Genomic DNA, 27,953 nt, shown 5'->3' with positions numbered 1-27,953 from the left:
CAACTCAATTCTCTCGGGTAATTCATTCATTTTAAAATTAACAATTGTCAAGCATCCGTCCCTTTCCTTTTCAGCTGATAAGAAAATGACGGGTATAACTTAAAATAATATTAGGAGGGGTCTGCAGGATTCGGGGCCATTAGGAAAATAAAAATGATAACAAACTATTAGGTATACGATGGATGGGCCCTCTACTACCCCATTGGGATATAGTCGTGAGGTTATGTATAATTATGTAAGATAAACTGACAAAGAACGTAATAAACATACATACATAAAATGCCTATTTCGCTTTCGGGCAGGCAGTGATCACAGAATTCCACTACATTCCTGACACACGACTTTCGCTTCTTCCACTCTCTTCAAAGTCTTCATCATCTCCGTACATTTTAAGTTTAAATAAATAAAATAGCTAGTCTAAAATAATATACAGGGTGTTAGTGACATCGTAACGAAAACTTTGAGGGATGATTCAGACCGTGATTCTGAATTGATATCAAGTGGAATTTTCCGTCGCAAAAGTATGGAACATAAAATAATTTAAAAAAACACTAATTTTTTCATAAATTTTCCGACATGAAAATCCACTTGATATCAAATTAAAATCATGGTCGCTGAATCATCCCCCTCAGTATTCGTTACGATTTAGTACCTGGTCTGCAATTAACTACTTACCTAAAAATCCATTTGCATAATGCATGCTTGTGATATTTTATGCTCAAGATTGGGAGCTTTTATTTAAATAGGTAAAGGAGGTAGGGAAAGTATACCTAACACTCGGCTCGGATGGTCAAGGAAGGAATTCATAGCCAGCCGGCATATTTCCCTAGTGGCCTTTTACAAAGTTAACAAGGTGTAACTTGGGAAATAAATAACGGAAGACAGCTATTAATAATACAAATTCCCGTTTTTTATGTCCCTTCTGCGATGATAAGTTTGGAGGATTTTGTTGTGTTAATTTTTCGGCTTTATAAAGTGTTGCTTTGTTGATTTTGTCTTAAGAATTCATAAGTGTATCCACTAAGCAACATTGCGCTACGTTGCCGTAATCGTTACATGAACCATGTCAATACGTATAGCCATGTCATGTGCATAACCTTCAGTATATAACAGCAGGGGAAGAATTGTCTGTCAAAACTAAATCGATAGACTAGGAACATCACTAATTTTATCCACGCTAATGTCACATCACAGAATTTAAAATTTTTACAGTTCTCTTTCCCGCGTGCATTGAAATTGTTGTAAAAGATTTGTATGTATAACAGTTGTGTTGTGCTGTGTATTTATATCTTAGTACCTATACCTACCGAAATAGTTATGGCCAATTACGGTTCACACATGTTGAAGTGTTTTCGTGAACCTTTGTAGTTCATTAACTATGTGTGAGGTGGAGTAAAAGTAATAGGCAGGGGATGGTTACGTTCTTCTCTCGGAGAAATGGGTTCGGTAATATCCCGTGTTCGTTTACCGTTAATGTTTAAACAATAGCTATATAACCTTTAGTATTTTCTAGTACGGTAGATAAATTATATTTATAAATTATGTATTTTTTCTACCGTTCTAGAACATATACATATGTATCTACATATTACATGCCGTTCTAAGGGGCTGAAAAGACCATATAGAAGCAATTCATCTAAAGCAATATTGCAATTTGCGCCTGTAAAAGTAAGTGCGCGCAATACTTAAAATAAATTAGGCTATTTTAATTTAGAATAAATTAGATAAGTATGTCAAATAGCTATATGGCTTTTTTAGATAAGTTGCTTCGATGTGGCGTTTTTAACCCCTCTGAAGACAACTTGCAGCCACTTTCGGTAGTAGTCCGGAGTCGTCCTGTGGATAAGATTTTGGTGAGATGATTGGTAAAGGTGATCAGCCAGAGTACTAATATGTATACACTTTGAAACCTTGTCACATTAACTTTTTTGCAAATGAAACCGTAAGTCTCATTAAATGTCAATAATGATAGTGCGACAAGGTTCTAAAGTGGGTAAATACATGATATTGCTCATGACTGTACCTAGGTGAGTCACGAGTATTGTTATCGTTGCCAATCAAACTCATTGTGAAGATAGTTTTAAACGATAAAACAGTTAAAAAGTTAGCAGTTATTTTTTTATTTTAAAACTATACATATATCACCGAAACTTTTATATGGAAGTTTTTAACGTCTGATGGGGTCGGAAATTGCCAACAAAAACACGTATAGGCATATTTTATAGTTAGCCGAACCTTAGAATAACTAACTATACACAAACTGTATCAACTTGTGGTATGTGTCTGCTTTCTGGAAGGACCATTGGCCTTCCTCATTTGTCCGAACAAGTAGTGAGTGAACTAAGTATTTTACAGTTGTTTGTTCACGCGGGAATCAAAACAAAACAACAATTCTGAAGTGAATTATTACTTAACTACTTAGCTCCGAATTCAAATTCTGATACCTTCTCGATAAATCCAATAATTGATGAAGATGGAAATTAGCATTGGTTTGTATTCTGAAATAGGATGAATGCTGAGAGACATTACGAAAATAGACGCACTGTACTTAAATACCTAGGTACATTATACCTACTCCGCCCATGATCCCTAGAGATGTAGACAGAATGACAATGACAAAGTAAAGACAAAGACAGCTTACAACCACTACTGATGCGTCGTAAGATACATTCTAGAAGTACCAAATAAAACTATTCAGTACGGCTTCTAATTAATACGCATTGACACTTCGAACATTCATTTTATTTTCATTTTCAGTACTGGTGGCGCCATCTACATATACATGCACGTAATCTAAACCCTAACAGCAGTAACGCGAACGCAGTACAGATGGCGTGACTAAGAAAGTTGTGTCACTTGTGGGGTAGGCAACTGAACTAAAGTAGACAATCTGCTGGAAGAATAAAGAAAAATTACGTTCAGCCGCGTTTCATCCCAGGCAGTTGTAAAGTGAAGTAAGGAATAAAAGCAAGAAATTGTGTATACTCTATCCAAACTTAGGACGCCAATACGTCGTCGATTTGCACTATGCGCTTATCACTATGGGCCCGCTAAGGTCGATCAATTCTTTCAAATATCTGTCTCTGACCTGTTAATTTAATTTTTTGTACCGGGTGCAAGCCGTCAGCACCCCTAATTTGTCTAGCCAAGTAATGAATGCCATCAGAGGAAAAACCTACAATAAGTTATGCCAAAAAAAACTCTATCCAATGGCAAACCAATACAAAGAACTAATTAAGAGTCTAAAAATAAACTTTATTTTATATAATGCTAACGAAACAGGTTTTAGACTTCTCAATACACTACATAAACCGCTGAGCACGTAATAATCAATTATGATCCAAACATGAATTCGAAAACAAATTCGACCATCATTGGTTTAGGCCTATGCTGCATTCGAATCGAACCCGCGACCTCAAAGCGAGAAGCAAGAGTTCATAGTAACCTTGAAATAATACTAATATTTATTCCACGTAACCATTGACTCGTATGTGTTAGAAAATGACTTATTTCTAGTGAAAACAATAAGAACAATATCAAAAACTTATAATGCATTTGGGCGCGTGAAGCCTTCTGCTGTTACGCAAATAGGGACTCTCGTCCACAATCGAACAGAGAGCTAGGATGCGCCCCACATGCGCAGGATGGCGTCGAAGCCGTCGGCGCCCGCAGTGTTAAACATCCTCATCAAATACGCATAACAAGAGTATCTACTCTCTTGTTCTTCTTGTCATTTCGATGGCATTCAATTTTTTTCAGCCCAGTATTTTACCACTCTCTTGCTGAACAGGAAATGCACAAGCTACTTCAATCAACTTTTATTATTAGGAAATTAAATACAAATATAACACTAGAAGAGAGAACTTCATTTATTCATAAAATTAAATACATCCATAGAGCCAAATGTTACTCCGTCCATCATCTTTGGCGAACAATTGCATGTGCATCTCACTCTCGATGCACCAACACGTAAATAGCTAGACACGCTAGCACAGCAAACTGAAACAAAAATGGATTTCATTCACACCTTGATCCTAGAGACTACTGGATGGTAAACATTTTGATTGGGATGATATGTGATGAATGCACATGTTTAACCTCTCATATGCCGAGATACCAGACACAATAGATTTTACATTGTGTCTGGTCGAGATCCGCGTTCCGGCGTTCGAAAGATTAATGCACTCCTTGCATCAGCACCAGAGTGTGATCTGTTTGTGAGTGAGTGGACGTATGTGTGTTGCAAGTGTCTGAGGTTCTGTGAGATGATGAATGATGTGTGAAAATTAAGTATGTTTTTATATTGTTAACACTTAAGTTTCGTATGTCTAATTAATTATATTATAATTTATTATAAAAGTTTATATTGAAAGTTTCATGGCACATTGGCGCTGCACTGTAAAGTCATGAAATGTAAATAAATAAATGATAAAATATCAATATTTCTGTTGTCCTTTCCATATCTCGGGACTATGGAGTCCCAGGTGGCTGGAAAGTGTGTGCAGAGCCGAAGCCAACACATACTAGGCCCTTACAACATACCATAAACAGCCTATATACATATATTGCTAGGCATAGGCCTCCTCAATCAGTCAAAGGAAGTATGGAGTATACTCCACCACACTGCTACAATATATTATATTGATGTATCAAAAAAAAAAATTAGTATAGAAATACACACATATGACGGCATCAATAAACATAATCAAACATCATACTCTGTCTTATTCTTTTTAATTGTAAATCAGTTAAAGGGAATATATGAGACAGATTTTTATCATCTAACTGGCTTCTTTTTCTATAATTTATCTTTTTTACCTACTGTTTAGGAAGTCTAAATAAATAATTAATATAATTATTGATTTTGTGATACTTATCCCATTCTGGAATATAGAATTACAATCACAAATAATATTGTGCTTAACACATTCTATATTTATTACACTAGTTTGAGGATTTTCCTTATTAAATGTACTACAAGTGTGTATGTAATAAAAATGTTAATTCATTCATGTTGTGACAATGACAACATAAATAAGACAAACAGTAGGTAACATATTTTATATGGAAATATAATAGTAATAAATTGGTAAAGAGATTTAATGTGATTTGGTATTGCTGATTGGCAGAGCCACTATCATGTAAAGCCATTATGTAAGATCATAGTTTGTATTGAGTAGTTTATATATATTTTTTAAATATATATAAAAAATATTTATTGAGTAGTTCCCATTTGTTCTATAGAACTGATGTCACTGGGATAAATAAGAAAAAACATTTCTCAAGTTTTCCATAGAACTATTAATATCTTGCTTTCTCAAATAGCTCTATAGAACAAGATAACAAGACTCCTTAGTGATTTGATTATCGACTGGCCACTTGAAATGATTTACTTATTCTAATTCATGAAAAATATTATGTACACACAACTATTTGGAAAATTTTATTCCCAATTTATAATAATGAGTGAATCAGGATGGAGAGGTTTGTATGTAGTTCTATGGAACAGAATAAGAAAAAAATTTACCAATTTTATCCTAGTGATGTCAGTTCTATAGAACAAATGGGAACTACTCTTTGTATTATATGGTTGACCAATCTTTTGCCTAAGGGATATGTGAAAAGCACCTATGGGGCTGATGAACACCCAGGGTGTTCAAAGCCTCACTATAAATGTGAAAAAAAAAGATTTAGTCATGCTGACACATCTTTTTTAGTATAGAATTTATCTTATCTGTTCAAAATAGAAATATTGTAGGTATCTTATTATTTTTCTTCAGCATATTAAGGTATAATGTGAACAATCATACTTAAATTTCCCATCAAACTATGACTAATATTTATTAGCAAAGAAGCATGGTGCATGTTTTATTACTCACCTTAAACTTAGGGTATTCGTTCATATAAATTGTGACCATTCCAACATAAGGCAAGAAACCTCTGGCACGTCCAACTACATCCTTTTTAGTCAGCCATAACTGTCCTTGTGCGTACAGACCCCGATCGTCCACACTGTTATTATCCCCTTTGGTGAGGAATTTCACAGTTCCATTGTTTCTGAAAAGTTATAAAAAATACACTTACATTAATGAGCAGTAACTTTCAACATTATTCAAGTCACAACTGCAACAATATAACACTCTTAAATCCATGATGTAAACCTGTTTTACTTTTGTGTAATAAAAACTCACTTTTCATGCAACTTCAGAACTCGGTGAACAATAGGAATGTCTCGCCCCTCCACCTTAAAGACGACGATCTCTCCGACTCTCACGGGTTCCTCAGGGTAGTTGGTAAGGAACAACAAATCTCCTCGGTGGAACGCAGGTTCCATACTACCAGAAAGAACCACCACGATAGGACTCTCACTGCCAGTTACCACCATTAAACCCTTCCATATCATAAGTGCTGAAGACACTATCATGCCAAAACTTAAAACTTGGTAGATAAACTGAAAACCAATACAAAATCATCGTTAAAACACAACCGGCACAGTTATCAACGTCATCTCGAAATTGCTTAATGAAACTTTACCTGCCGCTTGTTCATGCGCTTCACATCGTCAAATAAACTGTCAAGCATTTTTATTTATTTATAATATTACTAAGATAAGAAAGGTATTTGAGATTTTTGGTTACTTTCGTTCGCAGTTTCGCCGTGTTGTCAAAAAATCGGTCGACAGACCACCACGTCAGACGCGAAGATTTTTTTTTCTTCTGCCTTCTATAATCAATGGTAATGCAAAGGCATGTGATCATTCAACCAACGCAATACAAAAAAACAACAAAAAACTGAACTACGCCTTGAATATAAATAAAACTAATATTAAAAATCCTCAGTATCTTCCATATAATAAAAATAAGTTTTAGGGGATATTGGTGCTGATTTCGGCTGGTGACGAAACTTAATTCTACCTTCACCATACATGTGCAAAGAATAGCTTGAGCTATCGACTAACGATAACTCACGACGGCTGAAGTCCCGAGGATTTTATTGGAACTAAATGACAAGTCGTTCATGAATCTAGAAAAGTATATGCAGAACTGTGACACTAGCTCCGCGTCAATTGAATTTAAGCGGTGGCGCGAACTTAAAATTGTCGAAATCTTCAAAAAGGACTATGAAGCTGGGTATTTCATTTTCGGTCCGGGTGCAATAATACGAGCTAAATCATGGACCATTGATTCAAGTGCACACGGATATGTGTTTACACCTTACGAGTAGCGTCCATTTACCCCAGTGCACTCGAACCAAGAGTACCTACTCGTAAGTGACTACGATCCAGGGCACGCTGCACGAGAGTAGGGGCGAAACTTGATAAACGTTGAAAAGGGAATGATGGATAATTTATTCGATCTCTCAGGTATATCCAAGATTTTTCTGTTTTCCTTAGCCACAGCTGTGACGGAACCGCCCTGGTACCACGGTGGTAAAACGTAAACTGGTTATAGTCCATAAAGACGGTAACAACTGATGACCATTTTTTTAATAAAATGGAGTTAGGTTTGAGTACGACAGGGTTGTGATCAAAATTTTCTGCTTGCGTGTTTTTTTTAACCGACTGCGGCTAAGGAAAAGATGTGTTTATGATTCTGTCTACTACAGGCATCCTTCCGTGACCCAGCTCCGTTGAGTTGCGGGACAAAAACGAATGACCATTACAATACAATATTATACTTTAATGAGCACAAGGAACACACTACATAAATAGAAAATAAAATTACAGAAAGGCACAAAAAGCGGCCTTATTTCACAGGCAGCAATTTTACAACCACCTTAAGAATAGAGAAATTATTTTGGAATAAGAACAGATTATAGAATGACTCTATATTTGTAAATGAAACACTACGAAAGTTAGAATTCAATATAATAAAAAAACAATGTAAAATGATTTATGACTTTTTTTATGAGAGTGGATGAAGCGAAAGTGTGGGTCAGGGTCCTTGTAAGTGGATCTCCGTGGTGTCTGCCTTCCCAACGCGAAATAGACAACGCGTAATTTTATGCAGGTATGTAAAAATATTATCGAGTTGATTCCACATCCATATTTTCGGTGAATTTTAGTTTTATAGTAACAGTGTTGGGTGTGGTGACGTCAGCAACCAGAATTTCTGCGCCATTGAACAAGCCTAGTTCAGTTACTTTCTTCTTTAAGTTATCTCTAGTCCTCTCTTCGATGCTCTTGATTGATGCCATATACAATGTTTTATTGCGCCCATTGATAACCGTTGTTATACCTGTAATTGTTAGAAAAAAAAACAGTCATTTAATGATGTCAGCAGATTTTTGTTTTTATATATTATTTATAATTTAAGTTGATCTGTATATTTTTTAAGGTGATTTATTGTTAATTCCCTCAATTTTGTTATTCAAGTATCACTTTTCGGCGATTGGTCTAGTAACCAGAGCCGCAACAAAAAAAAATGTCAGCAGCAGGGTATGCGCGGCAGCCGCGCGCGACGCGAATTATATCGAGCATTTCGACCAATAGACGCAGCGAATGCTGTCTACAAAGATAGACGACGTATGGTTGGTTGTCGTGCCAAGAGAACAGATAGACATGGCAGATTACAAACAAAGTTTACAATCTCTAATGGAAAGAAAAACTGCTTCAGAACCATAGACCTCTTATAACAAATAGACACCTTTTTTTTGTCGTGGCTTATTGTAGATTTGCCGCAGATGGCATAACTAATACTTGGCCAGATAAATAGACACCTAATCTCTGTAAAAAGTGTTCATAGCGCATCTTGTCACAACACTGTACAATCGATATTGCACTTTATTCGAATAATTATAATATCTTAAGGGTGTTGGGTCCCTAGCTCGGCGACAATAGATGGCGTATGTGTAGCCATGTCATTCGGTGATCGAAATTATTATTTTTGTCATAGATAAACTAAGCTAAATGAGCTCTACACCTTTTTGCCACTACTTGAAGGTCTAGAGAACCTACAAACAATAAAAAATATTATAAATTCTTCCTATTTTCTTCAGGTTTAATCTGGGTCTTAGATTGTTAATGCCTATTTGTTTATAGTATGTCAGTGTTCAGAACCAATAAATAACTTGTGAATCTAGCATAGTGCCGGCCAGTAGCAATGGTGTAACCGGCACAAGCGTCCAACAAATTATGTTACTGATGAACAAAGACTCAACATCCTACATGCACGATCGAGACTTGACCACTAAAGCCAGACCCCTTACCTGGACTTTTCATCAAATAACCAGGATTTTCACATAGCTGGTCGTAAATAGTTTGCAGAGTAGCACTCGGTTCGACTTCCATTGTGCGCTTAGTATTACTACAGGCGACGCAGTCCGTTCGTCGCTCCGCATTGAAAGTGTACGTATACACACCATCGGCCATATTTAGCACCATGTAGTTGTTCATATTTGCGCAACAAGAGGACGCTAGTTTGAACACCTGAAAAAATATGGGAAACGTAAGTAATGAACACAGGCACACAAAGGGGGGTCATAAACTGTGCTTTGTTTGGTAAGGACTACATGCTTGAATCACCTGATTGTCTGAATAAATAAGATGATTTTTCGTGGTGGAGTATGTAGTGTGTTGTATGTGCGTTAGGCTCACGATCTGGAGGTCCGGGTTCGATTCCCGATGGGGACATTGTCGAAATCACTTCGTGAGACTGTCCTTTGTTTGGTAAGGACTTTTCAGGCTTGAATCATCTGATTGTCCGAAAAAGTAAGATGATTCCGTGCTTCGGAGGGCACGTTAAGCCGTTGGTCCTGGCTATTAGCCGTAAAAACACCTCCACCAACCAAATAATGGAGTATGCTCCATACCCCTCCGGTTGATTGAGGGGAGGCCTGTGCCCAGCAGTGGGACGTATATAGGCTGTTTATGTATGTATGTATGTATAAAGCTTACAACCGCAAACAATCAAAATCAGATGGCGAGAGCATTCCGGCGAATTGTCTATACCATTTTGTCATTTGATTTATAAGTGCCGTAGACTGAACATGAGCGCTCAAAGACAAAAAGTTAGAGCAGAAATAGCGATGCATGCTCTGACGTTCCGTAGTACGGGATTAGGCAACGTACTGGCAACATGTCGATTTGTATAACCCGACCGCGTTACGAAACAACACGCGCTATAGATGCTAAGACGCGTACTTACGCAATTTTTGACGATTTTATTTAATCTATGTACTGTCGCGTATGAATGCGTGTATAGCTAAGTTATCGTCGTATTTTTGTATGACGCTAATATATCAACGCGTATTATTTATACCTGTAGAACCATACCTCAGTAGCGCACGCAGCAGCAATTGCAGCATTAGTACTGGCTACAGCGGGTATTATATTCTTCAACACTCCCTGTGTAAGCCTGTACGTTATACCAGAGATACCATGCTTCACGGCTCGCTCCTGGGCCTTCTCCATAACCCATGCCACATGTTGGGGATCATCTCCATCGATTTGAACAGTATTACCCCAGGGGTTCTCCTTAGCCCATTGGAGGACCTTCACATATTCAATGCAGTGTTCTGGTAATCTAAAATAGTAATGATAAAACAAAATAAGTGGCTGACACTTAGCTTTAGCGCTAATGACACTTGCCAATTCATCCTGGCCGAAGCGCCAAGAACACGGGCGCGGCGATCAGGATCGTGTAGTCTAACCATGATAGGATACGGGTGAAGACCTCAACGGCTGCATGGAGATGGGAGCAATTGGTACGGTAATGCAGGACGGAAGGGGCAAGTCATAGGGACCTGGAACCTGACAGAGGGCAGCAGTAACTGTCAGTACTATTCAGAGGCGGACGATAGGAGTCTTAGTACGGCTTTGAAATAGACTACTGTAAGCGCCAACTCGCGTCAGAGTACTGCGGAGCGGAAGGCAAGAGGGAAACCACTGACCTATTTTTCCCTAATAAAGTAGCATGGAGAATGCTACAACGACAAGAGCGTGGCTCATAAATTAAATTATAAAGTAAGTAGTTAAGTATTCTATCTATCTATAAATACCGTGAGCTTCGGCCAATGGATGCCACAAACACTGTCTACATACATCATTTATGATGGATGTACGTCAATGTACGTCAATGAGAGGCCATCCTCCAGGCTATGTTCCCCAAAAAAATATAGATGGCGCTGTACAGAGTGGCCTTTGTTTAACCTTCTAATATGCATCTTTTATCTTTGTTTTTAGGTATAAATGATAACCCCTAATATTACATCCAGTCACAATTACACCTTCCACCCATTATTATTCTGATCAAAAAAAAAGAGAAAAATAGGTAGCAACATAATTCTATACATAATTTGATACATATATCTTGCACCACATCTATAGGTTGACACTTTGGGACTTTTTAGGCTACATTCTCCCAAGCCTAGAAAGCCCCAAATTAGTTTTCTTTTTTTCAATTTTTTAACGAGGCTTTGAACACCCTTATTGCCTAAGGGCAAAGGATTGGTCAACCAAATAATATAAACTAAAAGCCTTACATGATAGTGGCTCTGCTAACCAGCAAATTACTTCTCTGTTGCCAAAGAAATTCACACCATGAGAGCATCTAAATTCCACACCCTCATTAGCTGATGCCCAGGGCATTTGTCAAATCACGCGTAATGCGTAAATTATGGTGCAGGGCCAGGTAGGACACATACCTTGGAGTATTGGCAATGGTACATAGAGGATATGTCTTCTGTGGTGGGTACAGGTCCAAGGTACACTCAATGCAGGCACTCAACCCTGGCAGGATCACACGGGCATTGCCTTTAAACCCTTCTGTACCACCGTCCACTAGAGGAATTACGCTGGACTGGTCTAAACTACCTGTAACATAAGAATTAGGTATAAAAGTTAGGTTAGGACATTGTAACGAAAACTTTATAGGGATGATTCGGACAATGATTCTGAGTTGATATCAAGTGGAATTTTCCGTCGTAAACTATAGTAGTGATGATAATTTAAAAAACTCCAAAATTTTGATATGCATTATCGACATGACATTTCACTCGATATCAACTCAGAAACATGGTCTGAATCATGCCCCTCAGTATTTGTGACTGTATCACAAACACCCATACATACTTGTACACGGTGTAAGTGACTTCATGACTAATACTTGGGGGGCTGATTTAGCTCATAATTTGTGTTAATATCAAGTGGAATTTTCCAATGCAAAAGAAAATACAGAAGACAGAAAATTGCAATTGATATTAACTCAGAATCATGGTCTGAATCATTACCCTCAGTATTTGTTACAATATCACTCAATGATAATGAACACCCAGCGAGTGATCATGCCAGCCTTATAGGTGCTTTTGTGTAACTATACCTTAGGCAAAGGATTGGTGAACCAGATAATATAAACTCAAAGCCTTACACAATAGTGGCTCTGCCAACCAGCAATTGACTTATTGATTGATTGAGTTGCATGACTAATATAAAAAAGGATGCATATAATGGACGAAACATCTACATCAGATGTTTTTTGTTTATTATTAGTTCTAAAGTATCCTAAATGCACTAGTATAATGACCCCATTTATTTTATAATCATTACACTTATTACTAGGTAATTACAAATCTTTTACTAATACTATTATCATTATTTATAAACATAGGCAAAGGATAAGCACATCATTCAAAGTACAACCTTTGTAATCTAGTTCATGTGTGAAAAATTGTTTAAAGGAGACTTACTATCATCATTATACTGAAGCAAAGACATTAACATTCCGTTCAGCCACCGTCTAGCAACTATGGAATCAAGACCACAAACCACAATGTGGAATTGACGGTAGAATCCTTCATCCATATCCTGGATGGTACAATGATGAGCCACCGCTTCACAACCTGGAACCCTGATTATAAAAACATTGATTGATAAAGTATCAAAATGTAAAAAATTGAGTCATAAAATTTGTACCTAGTATTGTTTTAGTAATAGTAAAGTGCCAAAATGAACACTGAAGATACTTCATACCTCCTACAGCAACTAGCAAGCCATAGCAAGCTGTAGTTGAAACTTAAATATGATGATCAGTACCACTAACCTTTTATTAACAAATTCCACGGCGCATTTAGCTTTAGAAGAGCCAATATCACTCTTTCTAAATAAAAACTGTCTGTTTAAATTGGACAGTTCAATAGTATCCATATCTATAATATGTATCTTTTTAAAACCCATCAGAGCTAAATCCTTGAGGAGTTCACAACCAAGTCCACCGGCTCCAACTATTAGAACCTTGCAAGAGTTCATGATAAAGTCTAAAATCTCGGCAGACGGCTCGAAATCTGGATGGCAAAACGGCCCAGACCTCTCCAACAATTTTCTTATGTTCTGCCATCTCCTCTGTTGGTATTCTGCTGTCTGAGATTCCCCTGCAGCCGACATCCTAAAAGAAATGAGGATACCATGGATTCTGGCGTAAAAATCAAGAGATAATACAAGAAATGCCGGTGTACATTTAAACTGGAAAATATTATACTCATGTATGTTTCAGTTCATTTCCAGTAAAAAAGAAAAATAGTTTAGCAAAATTTGGTAAACGAATTCCACATTTCTACCTTTTTGAAATAAATTAGCCACAAAAATAAATAAATGCAGCTGCAACAGCAAATCACAATATTTTTTGAACGAATCGAAAATTAAAAAAACATAATTTAGTTCCACTAGCCGTGAATGCACGTGAATGGGACCCGAGAGCGAGACACATTGATCACGTTACATCAAGAAAAACAAAGATAGAAATAGAAATAAACCATTACTAATGGAACGCTTTAAAAATTTGTCATTTTCGTTCAAAAAATATTTTTCGATGAGTAAATTACTTTCGTAAATCGGAAATCAAAAATTAATAAAATACTTAATTAATTTTCATTACATTTTTCTAATTCATTATGTAAATTAATATAAATACTAATATTTTTAACAACAATGATACTTTTTATTTTATCAACCAGTTACCTTCTATAGACTGAACGTAACATGTTACGAACTATAGCCAGTCTTCATTTGTTGAAAGTGGAGGCGTGATGGATGCGGAATTGTCGGAAATCGAGGATTTTCAACATAGCGGTTGTGAATATTTCCATGTGAGTAGAAATGTGAAAACAGTTTCATCGTTTTCTGCATTATTTAATATGTATATCTGCAGTGTTTAGACAGCGCGAAAATATACGTTATCGTTAAAATTTGAGGGAGAGACTGTGTACTGCTGAATGTGGATAGCTCGTGGTTCAATTGTGCTCGATATATAAATAATCTATAAACGTACTACCTGAGTGATTGTATTCATAGTGCGGTGTCTAATATTTATAAAAATAGTTTTCTTAGCTGAAGAGTACGCATAAGATAACAATCAATCTGTTACTTCATCAGTGTCATGCTGGTTGGTCAGCTTTAAACCAAAATGTGCTATTCAGAAATTGTGCGTTGGTGTAATGCGGAATTATTTGCAAACCTGATATGATATGTTTTTATTTGTTTTGTGTCTGAGCAGATGTGAATATGGCTGGGAATAAAGTTAATACTAAAACTAAGGGGAAGGAAGATAAGGGTAAGGCTAACAAAGTCGTACCGCAAACTAATGAAGATAATGAAGACCTTGACTTTGCTGTGCTCAGAAAACCCATACCTACAAGCATAACAGGTTTTGCCCAAGCAAGAAAAATATTTGACTTGGCTACAGAAGAAGTAAGTATAGTTTATTATGCGAAATTATTGCATGTTTAATCATAATTTGTGTGTTGTGTATTTTTCTGTGATAAATAGCTGCAAATAATTTACCATGCTGAATGTAATCATACTTGAATTTAACATATTAATATATAATATGACATAACTTCAGTCTCAGTTGGTTTACATATTGAAGTAATTACAAATTGCTTAGGTAAGCTTAAAGTCAGTGTACTAGGGCTCCCCTTTTGAGGTTGTGTTTCATGGTATATTTAAATTAAATTTATATAAATAAAACATATCCTTCACTTTCAGCTCAAAGACTTGCTGTCAAATGAGTGTGATATACTCTATGAGTGCAAAGTGTGCCGTAACATATTTAGAAGTTTGGCAAATTTCATATCACACAAAAGAGTATATTGCAAAGAAAAGTTTAACTCTAGTGTACACGGACATTTCATCAAGAGTAATTCTACTGTAAGTTGAATTTTTGTTCACTTTTTTCATAGATAGGTACCTATAATAAATTAGTATGATTTCTGTAGTAGGTATAATTTTGTTTATCCTGTGTATAATAAATTAATATAAAAGTAATATCCGGTTGATTGAGAGAAGCCCTGTGGCCAGGAGTGGGACATAATTATATTGTATATTAAAATTTATGTTATGTTATAAGTAATTTAAACACAATTTTATTCTAGGCAAATGAAATCCTAAAAATAAAAAGGAGTGAAAATGAATACAAAGAGTCTTTGAAAGCAAAAAATGAAACAAATTCAAGCGAAGCAGAAGATGGTGATGAACGTATTCCACTGACGAAGGACTTGACTGCAATATATGAGAAGATAACTAAATCAAAACCTGTGATTAACAGTAACTGTGAACCACAGGTGGTTCTGAAGAAGATACCAAGCAGTACTGTAGCTGTATTCCAGAATATGAAGTTTGAAGAACAATCATCTGACAATATGAGGGCTCAGGTACCTTGTTTGTGATTGTAATTGCCTACTCGTCCTTGGAACAAAACACAAAACATACAGACATAGCATAGACCACAAAATTCCAGTTACTACGACCTTCACACCCAATTTACTTCTTCCACTCTCTCATAAAATCAGGGAATACAGCTTTACTGCAGGTCCCCTTTACCCGCCCACCCCACGCTCCACACCTCACAGAACCCACATGGAAATCAGAGTAATGAGCTAAAATATTTCTCAATAGCTAAATCCCAAGATCTCAGTCACTGGGACTGCTTCCTGCAAAGAGATTCTAAAAGATCATCATTTTATCATTCAGCTTCCCCTTTATAGAACTTTATTTTCTGAATAAATATGACTGTTGTAACGTATTGGATACTCTACTTGATTTTATTCCTCAGGTAAAAGAGCTGGACGACATTTTATCTCGTGACCAAGCAGTATTACAAAGTGATGGAACATTCGCGATCGAAAGCTCTGAGGCAGACAGAGATCAAGACACAGACAATGTCATTCAAATAAGTGATGATGAGGAGAATGATGATTCTGGTGTGCTGAAGTGCAAGATTTGTAAGTACAAATGTAGCAATGTTGGTCCAAAAACATCATATGTATTACCTATACTCTGAACAAGTAAAATATCATACTTTTCGTAAATTGTATTCCTAAATTCGGAATCCATTCTGAAGCAATTTGTACTATGTAAAATTCATGGACAAAATATTTATCTACAATGCAATACATTCCTACTTACCTACAGATATAAAGGAGCAAAATAATGTTAGAAAAGGCCTATTTAATAAGCAAAAATCTTTGCCAAGCAACACTCTCATGAGATGTGAAGAATAGTACTTAATAGTTAGTCAACAGCAAGTAAAATGCTTTTGTGCATTGTTATAGGTGATCTCCAGTTCTCCACCCAGAAGACGTTGAAGTTCCACATGAAGTACAAGCACCTGGAAAGCAGACTCGTGTACCCATGTCCAGATTGTCTGGAGATCTTTTCAACATCCTGGAGTGTATACCGACATCTCTTCAAAGTCCATCGGTAAATAATTTATTTTATTATGACATGTAACTCCTGCTATGGCCATTTAAGACTAAAGTAAGACCCAGCGGGGATTGATATCGGCGCCCGATACGACGAATTGGTTCGGGGCGGAGAGTTACCGTCCGATATGTAGCATTATTCTTTATTATATGCAAAATAATTCTAAAAACTCACTCAAAAATCACTTGGTAATTTAGTTTGTTAGTTTGGTTAAGACATTACAGGCTGATCACCTGATTGTCCAAAAATAAGATGATACGTGCTACTTACTACTTACTGATGTTTGTAGTCATTACATGAGCCATGTCAGGGGCCATTGGCGGCTCAATAGTAACCCTGACTGACACCAGGGTTGGTGTGGTTGGTAATCTACCTCACAACCCACACAACAGAAGAAGATTCTAAAAACTAGCCTATTTCCTACCTTGTCTATCATATGACACATGAACCCACTAATGTTCAGTGATTGTGGTGTGCCTGGATGAATGTTCAAATGGAGAGTTGCTAGTGTTGGTGCTAGGTAGTTATAATCTAATGAAATCATTTTTATCGTTTGTTTTCAGGAAAACTGCAGCTCAAATAAGAAGACTAAGGGAATCTATACAGTCAAAGGCATTCAAAATGAACAATCCACCAGCGTTTTATGAAAAACGCAAGAATAATATGAAGCCGGCGGCTGTCCAGAAAATAAGTGAAGAGGAGAGAATAGATCAGGAAAATCAGGTAAGAATCTACACACATACTTAAACTCACGCCCTTAATACGTAACAGAATAAATTCTTGATACAAGTCCTGAGAAGGATGTGAAGAACCATATGATAAGTGATCAGCTCATCGCCCAAATCATGGTCCATGCCAACAAGTTTGAAAGGACACAACATGCCTAGGAGGATAATCAGTCAAAGGCATTCTGTGTTTTATATTTGCTCTCTGGCCAGAAGCAAGAATATATTAACATAAGCTCACAACAATCCCAATTGGTGTAGTCTGAGGTAAATCTATCGCAAGATGACCTAAGAACCCACACTTCACCGAGCTAGAGCGAGAGAGAGATTAGACCAGCGTTATAGGTAGTGAGCCGTATCGCCGTCTATACAATGGTCGAGCCGACTGTGTTAGCATTATTTTTTATTTGAATAAGTTGGTGCGTTACATTATAATGTGATGGTATTGCAGGCGTGGATGGAGAACCTGGAGGGCGACGGCCTGGGCCCGCGCTGCGGCGGCTGCGGGCGCGCCTTCGAGCGCCGCGCCGCGCTGGCCGCGCACGCGCACACGTGCCAGCCGCGGGCGCGCGCGCTGCAGCGCCGCCCCGACGCCAAGAAGATCGAGATACAGATCCGCAAGGACTACAACAAGGGGCCCGTCGCCGGGCTGACCATCATCAAGGCCGACTCTAATGGTGAGCGACGTAGGAATGTCACCATCATTACTGGCTTCAACCATCTTTATCAGATGAGTTCCACAGTGTCCAGAAGACACTTTTTCTCATGATGTGCCAATCAGAGAATGGCAATGAGGAATGTAGTTGCCCGCTTAGTAACAAATGTCCGTGCTTCACACTTATACTTGTTCTTTATTCCAGATATCAAAGCTGCGAATGAAGACACGCAAGCTCCTAGTAAACCTCAAAATGATATTGACAAAGTGCCCGAACCTGAAGAGAACAACGCGGACGAAGTTCCGATGGATGTTGAAGACGATGATCAGAAGTCGAATGATAGCGAATCTCCCGAAAAGGTTCAACCGAGACCCGAAGATAACATTAGGCCCGTTGTGAATCTTCCCTTCGCTCTTCAAGCTGAAAAGAGCAATCTAGCCGCGTTCAAACAGAGAATACAGTCGGAGGTCGACTTTTACAAACTGCAGTGCAAGAAATGCGATGCTAAACACACATCTGGATTGGAACTATACGAGCACATGGCCGAACACGTCAAATGGATGCGTTACGCGTGCAAACTATGTAACTTCAAGCATTACCATTTCGAAAAACTCCCGGAACATGTTAAAGTTGTTCACAAATTGAAGGGCGATTCGGACTTTTATTTCAGTACAGTGAAGGCTATTGATGGGACAGAAGCGATGATTATTAGTAGGTGCTTGGCAGAAACAGAGTCGGCTGACGAAACCAATGATCCGAATGAAACTAGCCCTGAGTCGAGACGACCTAGCAGATGTTCCAGTGACTCGAGCAGACTTTCAGACGATAGCTCCTCGAGCAGCACTCTCAAGGTCGAAACTGGAAGAAAACGTAAAATGTACCAAAATAAAGGCAATCCCAAGAAAAAGAAAGACGCAAATGCAAATGGTAATGTAACATTAATTTTAAAATCACTTATGAAACATAAAAGTAACAAATCTTATAATCGCTAAAATATTATTTTTTTTTACAGATGAAGGGGAAGATCAAAAAGACGGTGACGTTGATAAAACTATGAAAGGTGTTCTTAGCGAAAATAGTAATTCTTCAATCCTCAAAGCCTTTGAAGAGAATTCATCAGATTTTGATGATGTTGAGGAGAAAGTAACAAAGCGTCAAGTCATAGAAAATACGACATCAGTAGCTTCACGCAGGCCAGTTAGAAAGAGGACAAGGCCCAAGAACGAAGACTTTGAATATGATTTATCTAATTTGTTGAAAATGGAAGCTCAAGGTTATAGGGATGCTCAATCAGTTACAACTACGAAAAGCAATCAAACTAAGAAAAAGATACAACCAGAAGCCACAATCAATCATGAGAACTTAAATAAAGATTGTTGTGGTGCATTAATCGCGTTAACCAAAAAAGCGATAGCTACTGCTTCAGCACACTTGAAGACGTCCAGCTTTGCTGTATACACTGCGAGGGAGCAGAGACCAAATATCTTTGTAAGACCTTCTATACCCAGAATCCTGTCAAGAGGCGATAAAGGATCTCCCAAAAAAGATGTTTCTGATGACCCCCAAGAAAGCAGTCCAAAAATACATGAAGTTTCTAAAACTATTATTGAACCGCCTAAAACTCTTATTGAACCGCCTAATGTAAGTAAGGATGTTGAAACAAAAGAAATTGAACGAGCCATAAATAAAGAAAAGGACCCACCTAAAACATCCAATCAAAATCCTAGAGAAAATTTTAAATCAGCTATTAAAAATGAAATTATTAAAGCTAGTGATGGTATGCTGTCACGTGTAGCAGATTCTGAGACAAAAGTACTCAGTGATACAAATGAAGTTTCAAAAGGAGTTCCAAAACTAAATAAAAATACAGATGATAGAAACGAACAAAATGGCACTGACGCTGTTGTTACGGATAAAGGAACAACAAGTAATTTCAATATCCCTGCAGTAGTCCCGATTAAATTCCGCCGCCAAAGCTTAGAACTTATGAAACCAATAATAAATAAAAATATTACAGATTTTTCAAAAGCTGGAATGAAAACAAAAATACTAGTCATCAAACCTATCAATAGACACAACGATAAAGCGCGTGCAGTAAACAGTCCATTGAAATTTCAAACGATAAAATTGAAAGACCCAACTAAGGGATCTTCATCCAGTGAAGATAAGCAATCTGATCAAGTTATGGTGGTGAAAGTTCCTAAAGTTCCATGTTCTACAGTCACTGAAAAAATACTGCCTCCCAACAAAACTACCGATGTTGAAAATACTAGTACTAATCAATCACAGGATAAAAACGATAACACTGAGAAAGTAAAGAGTAGTGAAGAAAATGAAGTACTCAAACATGAAAATGAAGTTAAATCGGATTTGGAAACAATGGTTGACGATGACAAGAAATGTAATGAGAAAAATATTGAAACAGAATCAGTTAAAGATGAATCTGTTATTGACGATGTAGCTAAAGAATTAATTAGTATAGCTGATGAACCTAGAACTACAGAAGTTGCAACTTAGATGATCAGTGATTAGATATCTCTTATTTTGTCGGTTACAATTTGTCAATGTATTATGATGGATTATGGGACTGTGTCGCCGACTGAAAGTAATATTATAATGTTTATCAGTAATGCTACTGAAGAAATATTTTTTTTTCTACAATGTATTAGCTAGCTCTTTGCAATAATTCCAATTCCGATTTATGTATGCCATGAATTGCTTAGCAGGGTAAAGTACTTTTCTGTTCAAAGAAAGTTGTTGTTTTAATTTTACTCTATTTTACATGTATAGTTTGTAGTTATTAAGTGTAGGTAGGAATTTGCTACCATAACAAATAAAGTCTTCGTCAGATGATGTATTTATTTATTTAATTCTACCTCTAGTTCAACTATGAAACATTCTAATCACATATTCTAACATCGTGGGTTTTTTTACCCTATATTTAGACAGCTATGGGCATGTTGCCCATTTGTGGGTATTTTGCCCCATAGGTATTTCATATAACTATGACACATTTCAGTTTTGGAATGTGATTCAGAATTCAGATAATTCGTGACCTTACATGATTATGTATGGTTCACGACATGAACTCTGTATAAAGAGCCATCTAAGAAACAACAAGCAGTGTATGCCGTTACAGTTATGTCATCCAGTCACCAATGCCAATAGTTTATAAATATCTTGACGAAATCTCATATCTTCTTTCATCCATGTCTTTATGAAAATAATGATGAAGTTCTCTTTCCTGTACAGGCAATAATTTTAAATTTTTCAGTTAATTACATAACGAGTTGTAGTGAAATAATAACAAAAAATAATGGTGGTATCACTAATTTATTACGAAATACAATTTACATTCTCATTCTTTCACATTGATGACCATACAACTTATTTATGATGTGCTCTTGGCCAAAGTTTCGGCCTTGGCGACAACCTCTTCAATGGGGCCAACCATGTAGAAGGCCACCTCGGGGAGGTGGTCGTATTCGCCGCCGAGGATCTGAGTGAAGCCCTTAATGGTCTCCTCAAGAGGCACCAGCTTGCCCGCGTGGCCGGTGAACACCTCGGCCACCTGGAAGGGCTGCGACAGGAAACGTTGGATCTTGCGCGCGCGCGCTACGGTCAGCTTGTCCTCCTCAGACAACTCATCCATACCCAGGATAGCAATGATGTCCTGAAGAGACTTGTAGTCCTGCAAGATCTTCTGTACGCCACGAGCTACGTTGTAGTGCTCAGCACCAATGATGTTGGGGTCCATGATACGGGAGGTGGAGTCAAGAGGATCCACAGCCGGGTAGATGCCCAGCTCTGCAATAGCACGGGACAGTACAGTGGTGGCGTCCAAGTGAGCGAAAGTAGTGGCAGGGGCAGGATCAGTCAAGTCGTCAGCAGGCACGTAAATAGCCTGTACAGAGGTGATGGACCCCTTCTTGGTGGTGGTAATACGTTCCTGCATGGTACCCATGTCAGTGGCCAGAGTAGGTTGGTAACCTACAGCTGAGGGGATACGACCCAGCAAAGCAGACACCTCAGAACCAGCCTGGGTGAAACGGAAAATGTTGTCAATGAAGAGCAGCACGTCTTGTCCTTCTTGATCACGGAAGTACTCAGCGACAGTCAGACCAGTCAGAGCGACACGGGCACGCGCGCCGGGGGGCTCGTTCATCTGACCATACACAAGTGCTACCTTGGAGGTCTTGTCCTTCAGGGAGATGACACCAGACTCAATCATCTCATGGTACAAGTCATTACCTTCACGTGTACGCTCACCGACTCCAGCAAATACTGAGTAACCACCATGGGCCTTGGCTACGTTGTTAATCAGTTCCATAATGAGTACGGTCTTGCCGACACCAGCACCACCGAACAGGCCAATCTTACCTCCCTTAGCATAGGGGGCGAGAAGGTCTACGACCTTGATACCAGTCACCAGGATTTCCTGTTGTACGCTCATCTCGACGAACTCGGGCGCCTCGGCGTGGATGGCGGCGGTCTTGTCGGTGGGGATGGGGCCACGCTCGTCAATGGGCTCACCGATGACGTTGATGATGCGGCCAAGGGTCTCCGCGCCCACGGGGATACGGATGGGCGAGCCGCAGTCTTGCACGGGCTGGCCGCGCACCAAACCTTCAGTACCGTCCATAGCGATGGTGCGGACGGTGTTCTCTCCCAAGTGCTGGGCTACCTCAAGCACCAGGCGGGGCTGGCGGTTCTGCACCTCCAAGGCATTTAGGATGGGCGGAAGATTGTCCTCGAATTGCACGTCTACGACGGCACCGATGACAGCCACAACCTTACCGTGTGCTTTGCCCGCTGCTGCCTTCGCTGCATAATCCCTCTTGTTACCGGCCGTGACTGCGACGACTTTTCCACATTCTGTAAGGGCTTTTTCCGCAACGGACTTGGCAGCCAAGAAGCCGCTGCCGACTTTACTTACAGCCCCAAACATTTTCGATTAATTGGAGCACTTGGGAGAAAAAATATCGGCAGTCGAGACAATTATGTAATAACCTAACCACACCACACCAAATCGACCGACCCCGAAAGCGAACGAAGGAAAAAACCACAGACAACGTGATGATATAGACGACGGATATTATGAAAACCAAGAGAGGCCTTTTTTTCAGCGACATCTAGCGACTTTCAACTAGTACTTTACACGTTCGAAATCGCAATGAGTGAAAAAAATACAATTTTAACACATTATTATTGTTTTTAATATGGTAATTGTTTAATTTCGTATCTAGTTGTATATTATATAGGTTATTTTTTTCTAGGAACTAGAAATCTAGTTTACTTAGTAAATAGTTATGTAATAGATTATTTATTATTATCATTTCTAGAAACTAGATGGCGTTGAGTATCACAAAAAAATATGTCTATGCTCGTCCTGCTGTCATGGTAAATGTCGATGTCGGTCAAACTACCACATGTCAGGTTTTTTTCGGCGGGAAACGGGAACGGGACAGTTGCTTTCTTCATTGAGTAATCTAAATAATTAATACGAAGTGGTGTTTTGTGGTTAATGATCGCATTAAGTTAGTCAGAAGACATTCGCGAGTGTTATTATATTGGAGTATTCAATAAACAAAGTGTATCTGCCTATTTTCGCTTCGTGCTGGGAAGCCGCTTCATAACTCAAAAGTTTATGCGGACTTTTGAGTTAATTCGTTTGGGGTTCGGAGTAGGAGTCTACTCCGAGGGTGGGGGCTTAGGTTTCATCATCATCACCTTTCATCATTTCATTAATCATCAAGAAAAAAAATACGTCAGACATGGCTGTATGGGCATAGTTCCCTTTGCCTTACCCTTCGGGGAAAACCAAAACAAAAAAAAAAAAAACTACCACATGTCAAATGTCAGCTGTTTGAGTTGAAATGTGGTTTAAATCTATATTTTAAATAAAATTATTGAAATGATTATTAACTATTAGTTGAAACTATAAAACGGAACTATGTTTCGAATTCGACTGCTAACCAGAGTAAGTTTTTGTAATATATTTTTATATCTCTGCTGTATTTATGTAACATCTCTTTCTTAAACGAAACAAACAGGAATAAATATTTAAATTTATCTGTTTTCAGGTCCTGTCATGTTCAAGGAATCATCTAATAACAGATTATGTGCATCCTGGTATTGCTCCTCGCGTCGAGTTGCTCAAAGCGCGGGAACAAAGCACAGTAGCAATAGAAGATAGCTATGTTAAGAAATTTATGAAAGCTGTGGGATGGATGGACCAGTTTCGTACAGTAAGTTATATCGGGACGTGCAGTGGCGGCCCTAGCAAAATATTTACGTAGTGCGAGACGTGGCGCCCCTCAAAATACAGTTTTTTCCAATTAGTTTACGGCCACCGAAATATACCATTAAATCTTTTCAAAATGCCGCTAATGTATGAGTTTTATGTGGCCGCTATTAACAGGGCAGATGTGCCCAATCCAATAACTTCCCTTTAGATCCGAAACTGTCAGCCAGGGTAGTCCCATCTTGGCTGATATTCCATCATTATTTATTTTATTTAATAAATAGAATAAAAAATGATAAAATATTGTAAGCAATACGCTAAAACATTTTTTTTTTTTTTTTCTCTCTCTCTAACTTGCGATCGGTTTTCCAACCATAAGCAGTTTTTTGCTAAGCAGTATTGGCGTGTAAGGCATGCCCGCCCATTGTTGGGATGCCTGCATGTAGATTACTGTAGATTGCTACAGGTTATCCCAAGTGTAGGATCTCTTCAATCGTCTTGTTTGCAGTGGCTCGCTTAAAACTTGGGCAAGTTGGTTTTGGTGAAGTTCAATCCTGTCCCTATAGGTTGCGGTCATCGCTTTTATCTCCTCTCGAACTGTAGGAATGTTTAAGTACTGGTGGATTTCATCCATCTTTGTGAACCAAGGGGCATTTACTATGGCTTTGAGTACACCATTCTGATATCTTTGTAATATCTCTGTGTTGGAGGTTTTTGCGGTTCCCCATAACTGGATACCATAGGTCCAGACTGGCTTCAGTATTACTTTATAAATCAATAGCTTGTTATTGACAGATAGTCGAGATCTTCTTCCCAAAAGCCATTCTAGTGATCTGTACCGGTGATTTAGTTCATCTCGCTTATTTTGGATGTGTGTCTTCCATGTTTGTTTGCGATCTAAGTGGAACCCAAGATACTTGACACATGTGTTGTGGGGTAGTTCTTCATCTCCTAGCTTCACAGTTGGACAGTTTTCATTTCGCAAGGTGAAGGTTACTTGGTGGGATTTGGTTGCACTGGCCTTTATCCTCCATTTCTTCATCCAGGTATGAATCTTATCAAGATGTTTCTGAATTATGTTCGAAGCTGTGGCTGGGCTGGTGTTAGATGCCAGTATTGCCGTATCGTCAGCGAATGTTGCGGTCGTGACGTCTTTCGAATCTGGCACATCGCTTGTGTACATTAAATACAACGAAGGGCCCAGGACTGATCCCTGAGGGACTCCAGCCTTGATGTCGTAGTAGTTTGACGTCGCATCATTAATTTTGACAAAGAAGACGCGGTCTTTGATGTAGGACTTCAGAAGCATGAACATGTTATGCGGGAGACATCTTTTTAGTTTGAATAGTAGGCCCTCGTGCCAGACTTTGTCAAATGCTTGTTGTACATCTAGAAAGACACCACAGCAGTATTCCTTTGTTTCCAAAGCTTTTCTTACGTGATTACAAACTCTATGAACTTGTTCCACTGTTGAATGTTTACTTCGAAATCCAACAACACGCTAAAACATGTATGCATTATGTTTATAGAAATTTCAATATTGTGTTTTTGAGATTAAAATTTTGGGAGGCATATCCATGTTGAAATGCAAATGGCACTACCTATCCCAGTTAGGTAGTGCCATTTGCATTTCAACATGGATATCAGGCAGGCAGTTTTCACTGATAAGTGCCTGTATTCACCTATTCAGTTGTGTTTTCCCTTCTCTGTTTTATGGTAATTGCCCAATTTACTGAGATTTTAATGCTATTTTATTTCCTTTCAGCGTTTAAAACTTACGGGTTACTTTTTATATGAATCTGTGCCGGACAACGTTCAATATCACGAGTGGGCTGAGAAGTTGAAGCTTCCTGACACATTTGCAACATGGTTTGCTATTACAGAACTTCATGTGTGGTTACTCCTCGTACGGTATATGGCTGAAGACATAAAATCCGTTGCCAATGAAAAGAAAAAGTATGTGAAAGGAGATGGTCACTTTGTAAGGAATTGTATTATAGAGGCTTTGTGGGCAGATGTTGGCAATAGGATTAAGTTATTAGAAGTAAGTATTGTCTTTGATCTTTTTTTATTTATTGAAAATTATTATTATTTAATTATTTTTATTTATTTGATTTATGTAAATTATTAATAGCAGACAGTAGTCTCCCTGATGTGTAGAGTTGCTCTATAAAGTGGATACATGGAAATTTGCTACTTATTTACACCTATACCAATATAATATATATAGTGATGGACTGGATTATGATTTCAATGACAATTTAGTTGCATATTATAATATTTAACAAAGGTGTATGTGCTAGGAGAGGCCGGCATATAGACATATAAAAAATTATGAATGTTAAACTATATCAAATTGTCGGAGAATAAAGGCTATTGTTATTTATTTATAATTTAACTTGTCAACCAGTTTCTCTTATAGTACATAAGAGCCATGTTCTAGTTGGTATAGCATTTGTGCTGTCTTGTGTTACTCTCATTTATGTACTTACATAAACAATAATATTTAATATCCCAACATCATCATCACAGTAACATTATAAGTGCGAAAGTAACTCTGCCTGTTACCTTTACACTCTGAACCCGCTGAACCGAGATGAAATTTTGTAGCTTGAGAGTTTTTATCCTGGAAATTGACCCCCAAGGGGATGAAATCACGCTAACGAAGTCGCGGGTGGACTAGTCATATAATCAAGAGCAAATCCATCAAAGGTAAAAAAAATATTTATATTCTTCCAGGGAGCAAATCCAGCTATAGCCAGAAAGCAGGTGACAGAGCTCTCAGAACAGTTCCAAGCCGCTCTGGTGGCATACGATGAAGGTCTGAGCGACGACCGTATCCTAGCATCTGCCATCTGGAGACGGATCTTCATGCTTGATCCCGACACACAACCCGAGCACATAGAGTCAGTTGTTCACTTTATTAGACATCAGGTATGTTGAATGACATCTCATGTTTTTATTTACCACATCCAAAAAGGGCACTTTCTAACTAGTTCAATCAGTTGGTTCTTACTTAACAGTAAAACAAGAATAGGCTACTTGACAAGCTAGTCAAATAAGATACTTTTTACGAAACGTCAAAACGAAAGTTTTCTTTGGAGTTGGAAATACTGTGCTCATCAATAAAAGCGGTGAAACGTCGTACTCATTGTTGCTTAATTCGTAAATAAAATTCGAAAATAAATCGAATAGTTATAATCGGTTTGATTTTTGATCATCTTAGCCTGACTTCTATTTCTACGTTAGCATTTTATAATTTATCTTTGACCCAGTCAAATACCCAATTGTTTACCTCATTCAATTTCCAATTACATCTTAAGAATCTCTTAGCATTTTGTTGGCAAGTGAACAGAGAATGTGCTTTAAAATCAACAGTCGTAAAAGCCAATGTAATTGTTAAAAACGTTTTTTATTTCAGATAGCAGAACTAGACAAAATCCCCAGCGAGAAACTACAGCAGAAAACCGAGATCCCCTGGTTAAGCATACTAGATCATTAGTAGATTAACTTTTAGATTTACATAATATGCAGTTTAATTTGTAAAATATTGTTGTAGTTATGTACAGAGTAAAGTGAAAGAGTTTGTTACGAACAAAACAATTTTATTATAATATAATTTAATTATTTACAAG

The 27,953-nt window shown here is 38.0% G+C and overlaps 6 protein-coding genes across 6 annotated transcripts in view; 2 read left to right on the top strand and 4 right to left on the bottom strand.

The window, feature by feature from the left end:
• Nucleotides 1-27,953, bottom strand: part of LOC126369611 (nuclear factor NF-kappa-B p100 subunit-like) — a 331,681-nt gene that overhangs the window by 133,316 nt on the left and 170,412 nt on the right. The gene's annotated exons all lie outside the window — the stretch shown is intronic.
• LOC126369722 (signal peptidase complex catalytic subunit SEC11A) lies at nucleotides 3,846-6,700 on the bottom strand. Its single transcript, XM_050014301.1, has 4 exons — nucleotides 6,535-6,700; nucleotides 6,192-6,451; nucleotides 5,880-6,057; nucleotides 3,846-3,999 (listed from the first exon to the last, which is right to left on the bottom strand). Exons 1-4 carry the CDS (start codon nucleotides 6,580-6,582, stop codon nucleotides 3,949-3,951), a joined length of 537 nt encoding a protein of 178 aa, XP_049870258.1. The 5' UTR covers nucleotides 6,583-6,700; the 3' UTR covers nucleotides 3,846-3,948.
• LOC126369658 (NEDD8-activating enzyme E1 catalytic subunit) lies at nucleotides 7,658-13,638 on the bottom strand. Its single transcript, XM_050014211.1, has 7 exons — nucleotides 13,552-13,638; nucleotides 13,038-13,379; nucleotides 12,685-12,845; nucleotides 11,644-11,812; nucleotides 10,274-10,523; nucleotides 9,208-9,427; nucleotides 7,658-8,237 (listed from the first exon to the last, which is right to left on the bottom strand). Exons 2-7 carry the CDS (start codon nucleotides 13,376-13,378, stop codon nucleotides 8,023-8,025), a joined length of 1,356 nt encoding a protein of 451 aa, XP_049870168.1. The 5' UTR covers nucleotide 13,379; nucleotides 13,552-13,638; the 3' UTR covers nucleotides 7,658-8,022.
• LOC126369604 (uncharacterized) lies at nucleotides 13,947-20,931 on the top strand. Its single transcript, XM_050014095.1, has 10 exons — nucleotides 13,947-14,079; nucleotides 14,487-14,680; nucleotides 14,978-15,139; nucleotides 15,364-15,642; nucleotides 16,044-16,212; nucleotides 16,543-16,690; nucleotides 17,257-17,416; nucleotides 17,870-18,095; nucleotides 18,279-19,001; nucleotides 19,087-20,931. Exons 2-10 carry the CDS (start codon nucleotides 14,495-14,497, stop codon nucleotides 20,589-20,591), a joined length of 3,558 nt encoding a protein of 1,185 aa, XP_049870052.1. The 5' UTR covers nucleotides 13,947-14,079; nucleotides 14,487-14,494; the 3' UTR covers nucleotides 20,592-20,931.
• Nucleotides 21,389-23,142, bottom strand: LOC126369642 (ATP synthase subunit beta, mitochondrial). The gene has a single exon (XM_050014177.1). It carries the CDS (start codon nucleotides 23,020-23,022, stop codon nucleotides 21,466-21,468), a length of 1,557 nt encoding a protein of 518 aa, XP_049870134.1. The 5' UTR covers nucleotides 23,023-23,142; the 3' UTR covers nucleotides 21,389-21,465.
• On the top strand, nucleotides 23,919-27,952 carry LOC126369707 (ubiquinol-cytochrome-c reductase complex assembly factor 1). The gene is made up of 5 exons (XM_050014276.1): nucleotides 23,919-24,054; nucleotides 24,158-24,322; nucleotides 26,084-26,362; nucleotides 27,058-27,252; nucleotides 27,740-27,952. Exons 1-5 carry the CDS (start codon nucleotides 24,028-24,030, stop codon nucleotides 27,818-27,820), a joined length of 747 nt encoding a protein of 248 aa, XP_049870233.1. The 5' UTR covers nucleotides 23,919-24,027; the 3' UTR covers nucleotides 27,821-27,952.

This window comes from Pectinophora gossypiella, chromosome 9, assembly GCF_024362695.1.
Source record: "Pectinophora gossypiella chromosome 9, ilPecGoss1.1, whole genome shotgun sequence".
NCBI classification, from domain to species: domain Eukaryota; kingdom Metazoa; phylum Arthropoda; class Insecta; order Lepidoptera; family Gelechiidae; genus Pectinophora; species Pectinophora gossypiella.
Note: the sequence above shows the minus strand (reverse complement) of the source record. Positions and strands in the feature narration are given on the sequence as shown.